The 7,866-nt window shown below is 45.0% G+C and overlaps 2 protein-coding genes across 3 annotated transcripts in view; one reads left to right on the forward strand and one right to left on the reverse strand.

The window, feature by feature from the left end:
• Positions 1-102: 102 nt before the first annotated feature.
• pgls (6-phosphogluconolactonase) lies at positions 103-2,737 on the reverse strand. Of its 2 annotated transcripts, none has more exons than XM_031867958.1 (6): positions 2,647-2,737; positions 1,995-2,290; positions 1,783-1,890; positions 1,588-1,689; positions 920-1,060; positions 103-786 (listed from the first exon to the last, which is right to left on the reverse strand). In XM_031867958.1, the coding sequence occupies exons 2-6, from the start codon at positions 2,256-2,258 to the stop codon at positions 640-642; spliced, it is 762 nt and encodes a 253-aa protein (XP_031723818.1). In that variant the 5' UTR covers positions 2,259-2,290; positions 2,647-2,737; the 3' UTR covers positions 103-639. The 2 variants fall into 2 exon arrangements, with proteins under 2 accessions (XP_031723818.1, XP_031723819.1); XM_031867959.1 differs by lacking the exon at positions 2,647-2,737 and adding an exon at positions 2,520-2,635.
• A 289-nt stretch (positions 2,738-3,026) lies between these two features.
• LOC116394507 (zinc finger protein 568) overlaps positions 3,027-7,866 on the forward strand; it is an 8,568-nt gene continuing 3,728 nt past the window's right edge. The window contains exons 1-6 of the mRNA XM_031867632.1: positions 3,027-3,472; positions 3,588-3,672; positions 3,759-3,861; positions 4,144-4,803; positions 7,148-7,429; positions 7,647-7,789. Coding sequence (XP_031723492.1) covers positions 3,171-3,472; positions 3,588-3,672; positions 3,759-3,861; positions 4,144-4,803; positions 7,148-7,429; positions 7,647-7,789 — 1,575 coding nt within the window. The 5' untranslated portion in view covers positions 3,027-3,170. The remainder of the gene's footprint in view (positions 3,473-3,587; positions 3,673-3,758; positions 3,862-4,143; positions 4,804-7,147; positions 7,430-7,646; positions 7,790-7,866) is intronic.

Below are 7,866 nucleotides of genomic sequence, written 5' to 3' on the forward strand. Positions count from 1 at the left end.
AGGCACAATGTTCAATTCACATTTTTTTTTTTTTTTTTTGAATTGCTAATAAATAAAAGTGTTATAGATGGTTGAAAGATGCACACGTGTTACAAATGAGTGTTGATTTTCAGGACTTTATTGGATATTTTATAAAGGGTGTGAAGGAAACCCAGACAATCAGAATAAAGACTTTTACAGAGTATTGACATAATAACTTTGTCAGATTAGTGGACTGTTTTGTGTTGATATATATTGCTGCATGTTTCAACTTTCCTCATCACACTTTTGTACGAGGCAAAATTTGGGTCATGACTGGCTTCGAATGTCAAACTCTGCACATTATTCTGCACAGTGAGGGTCAGATATCCAACTGAACTAACAATAAGCAAAACACATGTTTGAGTAGAGTGGGACTTTACTAGAATAAAGCTAAACCTCACCTGACACGCTAACCATTATCCAATAAGTGCTGAATCTTATGCTGAAAATTACAACTGTGCCCTCAATTTCTTCCTTGTACATCTCCCTATCTTATCTCACGTAAACCTATTACACTTTCATGTGAAAGTAGGAATGTTCTGCATTATTTTCCAGTTCCTTCAATCAGGTTTTCACACCAGTGTTGACTTCCTGCCTTCATTTGGCCGATGTAAAGCTCTAGAGTTTGGCCCCTGAGCCGAGCCTCTCTACCTGGATAGTTAAGGAGGCAGCTGCAGGGTCATCAAAAAGCCAGAACAGATCGCCGTTGGTCGGGACAACCCGGGCCGCTGGAAGCGCCGGACCCTCTCTACCCTCCAGCACTTCCTGTAAGAAAATGGTCATGTCATATTCTATGGGTTTTGTGTTTAAACATGCCCTCCTCTGAAAGGCCATAGAAACAGGAGAGTTTTAAGATTACAAATGTGAGATGTGTTCAGTAAAAGACTCTAAATTTTACCTTCAAAATGGGCGCTTTGCTTCCTCCCGTTGATACAAAAGCCACACAGCGTGCAGAGTTCACCACTGGAAAGGTCATAGTGACTCGCTTTGGTGGTGGTTTGGGAGAGTCGCTGATGGGAGCCACAATCTTCTTGGTTTCCTGTATATGGGGAATGCCCAAAACCCAATCATCTATCATGTGTAATGCGTACAGTCGCCGAAAGAAAAAAAAAAAAGTGCCAAAGCGAGAACCACAACCCAAGACGATAGTGTGACTGTCAAATATGATATAATACGAGAGAGACGTGTAACAAGAGATAAGGTTGCAGACCACAAAGTCAAAGTTCTGATTAAACCAAAACCTATCATTGATCCATACATGGTCATGGGAGTGTCTTGTAAAGTAGAAAAAAAACACACATTGTTCTTCTAGTCTAGCAAATCAGGCACCACATCAAAGAGTAAACTCCAAAATGCCTCCAGACCTTACTGAGCAAGGCGGCCAGAATAAAAACCTCAATAATTTATCAAGTATGATAAATATATTGCAAACAAAACTATGATCCCATATTGGTTTAATAAACATAATTGTGTGAGAATTAGAGAAGGGGTCACTCTTTGACAGATATACAGGCAGACCTTATTTTACCCGTCGGTCTGTCGGACTCACTAAAGGATGGCCCTCACCTCTAGGAGAGGGTGATCTGGGAACAGGGAGCAGGTGTGTCCGTCAGGCCCCATGCCCAGCAGTAACAGGTCAAACACTGGGAAGTCGTCACCTGGGAAGGCCTGTGTGTTCACAACAAGCAAAATATTTAAATCTAAAAGAAGATGCACGGGTGACTTTCGGGCCTGATCACAGAACAGTAAAGATGTCTGCACCTCCTTCAGTTTCCGGGAATAATCCTCCGCACACTCGTTGACCGGCAGAGAGGACTCGATGGTTAAGATCCCACTGTCAGGGATGTTAACTTTGGAAAACAACTGACTCTGGAAAAGAAGCACAGGGTTATATTTGACCTGAGTGTAACAGATCACCATACATGCATGTAACCAGGACACACGCAGATAAACACACTCATGAACTCATGAACCTTGTACAGCCCGTAGGTGCTATCAGGGTCATCGAAGGAAACCACTCGCTCGTCACAGAAACCGACCAGCCACTTGCTGCAGTCCAGCTCTGGCAGAGCAAGCAGCTCTTTGCTGAGCATGGACACAAGGCTTCCTCCAGATAGGCCCAGGGTGAACCTGCCACGAGAGGTGAGGGCTTTCTCGGCCCGAGACGTCACCAGTTGGGCCAGCACCGGACCGAGCTCCGCGGAGGAGGGGAAGACCACGACCCTTCTGCCAGCCATGAAAGAGCAATCTGATTTGAGGAGATACTGGGCTGTACAGAGAGAGAAAGAATAGGTTTGAGCAACACACAAGGAAGTCAATTACAACACTGTTGCGCAAGTCTTCACCGAGTCTGTTAATTATTATCCACATAAACTTGATTTGCTTATTTAAGACCCTTCTTTTAACAATATTTCCACTAATGTTAGCTTGATAATGTAATGTATCTAGACTGGGACTGTGCAAATATAGGGATCTAAATGCTACAAAATGCTACAAACCCCGGCTGATTCTGCAGGATTGGCTGATACCGGAAATATGCAGGAGAAGCGATGCTCGTTTCTTAAACAAACTCGACTTTTAAAGTCTTAAACTACAGCTTTCCGAGAAAAAAAGAAGTGTCCTTACTTCGTGGGAAGCTCAGCAGCGGATTGTCATGAGGAGGACTTTCAGTCGGCAAATGTAATTCGACGCACTAACCCTACTTCCTGAATCGAATTCTCAGCAGCCAATCAGATTCTGTGTTTTAGGCCGCACTGCATTCTGGTCAGTGTGGTCCCCGACTACGTAGCTACAACGACCTAGAAATTCAGTTTTATCGACTAACAAATTAAAAACATGCGATTAACCGAGTGCGGGGATTTCACACAACACCAAAGGGTAAATAAAAAAGCTGTGTTAATATTACTGGTCGATATTTAAGTTTTTCATACGGTTGTTATACGTACTCCCAGCCACTAGATGGCAACACTGTATCCGTTTCAACCACTTGAGTTTTGAAGAGGCACTCGCGTATCTAGTTGACACACACACACACACACACAGCTCTTCTCTTGCATTACGTTGTAACTACATTTCTCAGTGAACATAACACCTCCGGACTGCGTCAACTTCACGGTGTTTGTCTCGCGCCCCACAGAAAGATTAAAAACATGTCGACAGTCTTCTCTTTCCAGACACAGCTCGTCTCCATCATGGACGCGTTATCCAAAACAGCTGTAATGGAGATAAGCAAACTGGTCGAGATCGAGTCGAAGATGCTTAAGATTGAGATAACTCGCGGGCGGAACGAAATCGTCTCGCTCACAGAGAAGCTGCAGCTGATGGAGAAGTTGCTTTACCTCGCGCAGGGCGGCAGGACGCAGGACGCAGCAGCAGCAGCATGCTCTGCGGTGAGGGACGCTTCAGAGGACGGACTCCTGGAGCCTGACAGGACGAGACCTGCCACTAAATGGTAGGCTTGTTGATTGCTGTGTGCAGCCTGTAGGTAGGCATCATATCTCCATCAGGACTGTGCTGTCAGCTACACCCTGCCTGCTGTATTTAACCCGAGTTTATGGCATTTTCAGTGAAAGTCCATGGGAAAGCACGAATACCTCCACTGAGATGAGCAAATGGCATCACCTTCATGGTGAAGAGCATGCCATAGCTGAGGTAAGTCCAGCACTGATCTTATTATGTCACCATATTAGTACTGTGTCCTTCATTTGTAACAGGTGTGATTCATGTTCTCTCACTAGCTCCCAAACCCACTGAAAGAGCAACCAGAACTCATAGTGGTAAAGGAAGAGCCGTCGGAGGAGGACACCAGTGACTGTGAACAACATAGGACAAGTGAAAACAGTGAGTATTACATGAAAGTTTGGTTGCACTGAATGAATAAAACACATATGATTCAGGACAATCACTTTTTGTGTAATAAAATGGATATTAAGTGGATTTGTTTTGTTAAAATTGCTCTTGCCAAGGTTCTTTGCTTATGTGGTTCAGCAATAATGTTCTTAAAGGGTTGAAACTCCAGCAAAACTTGCAGGTAACTTTATTGTGACTTTTGTGGCCTTCATCTAGGTAATTATTAGGATCAATTATATTCCAAATTCTAACATGTTCATTTGCTGTCAACAGGAAGGGAAGCATTCACAGACACCCAGAAGAGTTCAGAAGCGATGCAGTGTCCCAAACCTGTCGCAGAATGCCTGCAGCCTCTGTTTACCGACAGCTTTGTGACCATGAGCAGTCAGTCGCCTCTCGCTGGACCAGGGAGGAGGGAAACGCAGTGGAATCCACAGCTTGCACCTGCACACACAAACCAAGTGGCGGGGAAAAGCCCGGCTCAAAACGTTGCCTCCCAAAGCTTAAGTGTGCTCCGGAATGTGAAGCTTCACAACTTGAGGAACTCGGCTGCTAAGAGGTTTGGCTGCTTGCAGTGCGGCAAGAGCTTCCGATGCTTCAGCCAGCTTGAAATACACCAGAGGAGCCACACGGGAGAGAAACCATTCAGGTGCACGCTGTGTGGGAAGAGATACGCTCAAAAGGGACATCTGTACACACACCAGCGCACACACACTGGGGAAAAGCCCTACCGCTGTCCTATTTGTGGAAAGGGCTTCATTCAGAAATGCACTCTCGATATGCATCAGCGTACACACACCGGAGAAAAACCTTTTGTTTGTATCAAATGTGGCAAGGGCTTTACCAAGAACTGCAACCTGAAAAAACACCTGGCTGTACATCTAGATCCTAGTTTTCACATGTATGGTAGTGAATCCAGTGTACCGACATTCAGTGGGACATTCATAAACGGGACCACCTAAAACAGCCAGTCAAATGTAACTTCTACTGCTGTTGTATTGAAATATTTTGTGCATAATAAAGTTATTTTTGCTCCAGATTTTGTGCATTACCTGACTGTTCAAATGGGATGGAATCTGTGTCATTATATGTGTTATCTGCTGCTTAACTTTTACTTACCAGTAACTAAGTTTCAGCCAACCCCCTTGATATTGTGCTACCGTATGAATAATAAACACAGTATAAGTTACACTATAAAAACCCGACACTGTGAACTTACCCACGACGACTGCACTCATCAATAAATATTGGTTTATTGATAGCTGTTGATGCCTAATAAGTAGAAAACAGCCCAAGTTGCAGTAATCTAGAGTGGTGTTGATGTTGGGGGCCCACTTCAGGTCCTGGGAGATTGTGGATCCCATAAACTTGAAGGTCTCCACAGCAGACACAGTGTTGTTGAGTATGGTGAGGGGGGGGGGCAGTGTTGGGGGGCTCCTCCTGAAGTCCACTGTCATCTCCACAGTTTTGAGCCTGTTAAGCTCCAGGTTGTTCTGACCACACCAGAGGACCAACTGTTCAACCTCCCATCTGTACGCAGACTCGTCACCGTCCCTGATGAGGCCGATGACCGTTGTGTCGTCTGCGAACTTCAGGAGTTTAACAGACGGGTCCTCTTAGGTGCAGTCGTTGGTGTAGAGGGAGAAGAGCAGTGGGGAGAGCACACATCCCTGGGGGGCGCCAGTGCTGATAGTCCGGGTACTGGATGTGATTTTTCCCAGCCAGAAAGTTTGTGATCCACTGACAGGTGGATGCTGGCACAGTGAGCTGGGAGAGTTTGGGTTGGGGTATTGCTGGGATGATGGTGTTGAACGCTGAGCTGAAGTCCACAAACAGGACCCTTGCATATGTCCCGGGAGTCGAGGTGTTGCAGCATGTAGTGCAGTCCCATGCTGACTGCATCATCCACCGACCTGTTTGCTCGGTAGGCAAACTGCAGGGGGTCCAGCAGGGGCCCTGTGATGTTCTTCAGATGGGCCAACACCAGTTTCTCATAGGATTTGATGACCACAGACGTCAGGGTGACACACCGTCTGGGCCTGGTGCCTTCCTGATCTTCTGTCTGTGGAAGAGCCGACTCATGATAGTCTCTGATATTTATACTGAGGATAACATATGCAGTGTGCTGGCACATAAATTCTTGATACAACGGATAACACACGAAACGCGTTCACACAAAGAAATCTTCATAAGGTCTGGAACATCACTTCTCTTTGACAATTCGTTCTAGTAAGAAGGTCACCTTATCCCTATCAGGAATGTCATGGTTGCAAATCAGCTCTGCGTAAACATTGACATTTTCAACAAGTTTAGTAACTCTTATTTAGGACAAACGGCTGAAATGCTCATCGAGTAGACAACTGTGATGTCTAATCGCAAAACCAGCTGAGACGCTTGCTGTCAAAAGAAGTTCACACAAACACTCACATGAGGACACAGGCCTTCGGAGCAGAACATTCCTAGATTTTTGCCAACAGGATCTATCTTTAGACTGTCCTTACTTGATTTGGGTCTTGTTAAGGGCACATCACTTGAAAATTGTAGCCTGAAAAAAACACAATGGTTTGTTTCCATACATCCCTAAGATCAAGTTGTTATGACATCAAAATGGTTGAAACTAATTTAGATATATTTATTTAAAAATAAATGTTATTGTATTTAACAGAATTCCTTGCATTCTATCTTGTCTGCATTGATGATTGAGTAAACAAAAGTAATGGAGGATGCAGCTCCTTCATGTGGCCACTGGATGACAGTAAACAAAACTACAAAACTGTCAGTTAAAAAGCTCTTTTAATACAATTATCAGAACTGGGGTTAGTAAAAATGTATAATAACCACACCAACAATGAGTTCTACATGTTGATGTTTATAACAGTAATGCTGGTAGAGTAGTAATTGTGTGTTACCAACACATTTAATAGACTTTGAAGTTCCTCCCTGTGTCCACTGGAGAGCAGTGAAGATTCATACACATTAATCAACGGGGGGTGTCAACAAAGGGGCTAATTTAATATTAAAGATACACAATATAAGTAATATTACTTCATACATCATCCCTGTAATCCCCAGTGACGAATAAAACGTTTGTAAACTCGTCACTCAGTCAAAAAAAGCGGCTTTCATTCTGTGCTGCATTCAAGTGCACTTCGTAAACGTAGATTACGTGAGCGTTTTCCCACAACCCATTGCGGCACAGCAACGTTTCTGGCAGTATCACATATTTGGTTAAGGAGCAGCGCTGCTACGTTGAGAATCTTGCCAAACTAAATCGACATATCCAGCCTCCCTTTCGAGATGATGTGCAACACCACGAACCGGAGTTTTCGGGCGCAGCTAGCCGCGGTCCTGGACAAGCTAACGAAGGCGGCTCTGGTTGAAATAGGCAACCTCGCCGACGAATGCTCCTCCGTCCTTCACACCGAAGTCTCCCAGCACAAAGCGGAAAACGAGGTGCTGAAGAAGAAGTGTTACCTACTGGAGGTCCAGCTGAGGGCAGCGAGGGAGGCGCCGTCGTATTCTGCTCATATCAACGGTGTTAGCAGCAGACATCCCGCAGGTCAGAAGGGTCCGACAGACAGACAGACAGCTGGTCATATATGTCAGTGTCACAGCAGGCTAGTTAGCTTTAGTCCAGCTACTTTAACTCATCTATGTCCACAAGTGCAGATGTGCATCGTTAGCTCTTCACATTCCAGTCTAGAGACTAAACTTTTGATTTTAGATGATTACCACCTTTTAGTTGGTCCCAATTTCACATCTGCTTCTTCTTCCAGAACAGCAGCAGGAGCAGCCTGATCCAGCCATCGAGGGGGTCTTCGGAAAGGACTGGTGCATGGATCTGTGGAGAGAAGATAAACTGCCCCCTCAAAGTAAAGCCACAGTGGAGCCTGCTGCTATGACGAGCATGGGGCCACAGGTCAGTGAACCACAGACCAACTGGTTTTTAATGTTCCCCCCCCCCCGCGCCAGTCCTTTCAGAAGACCCCCTCGATG

Source organism: Anarrhichthys ocellatus, unplaced genomic scaffold (assembly GCF_004355925.1).
Source record: "Anarrhichthys ocellatus isolate YVR2014 unplaced genomic scaffold, GSC_Weel_1.0 scaffold40, whole genome shotgun sequence".
In the NCBI taxonomy this organism is placed as follows: Eukaryota; Metazoa; Chordata; class Actinopteri; order Perciformes; family Anarhichadidae; genus Anarrhichthys; species Anarrhichthys ocellatus.

What these genes read in the sequence shown, in the direction of transcription:
- pgls (XM_031867958.1), bottom strand. Translation starts at nt 2,258, where the DNA reads ATGGCTGGCAGAAGGGTCGTGGTCTTCCCCTCCTCCGCGGAGCTCGGT. An exon ending in CAGATCACCCTCTCCTAGAG is followed by an intron (nt 1,061 to 1,587) that starts GTGAGGGCCATC and finishes CCCCATATACAG; the next exon opens with GAAACCAAGAAGATTGTGGC. An exon ending in GCAAAGCGCCCATTTTGAAG is followed by an intron (nt 787 to 919) that starts GTAAAATTTAGA and finishes ATTTTCTTACAG; the next exon opens with GAAGTGCTGGAGGGTAGAGA.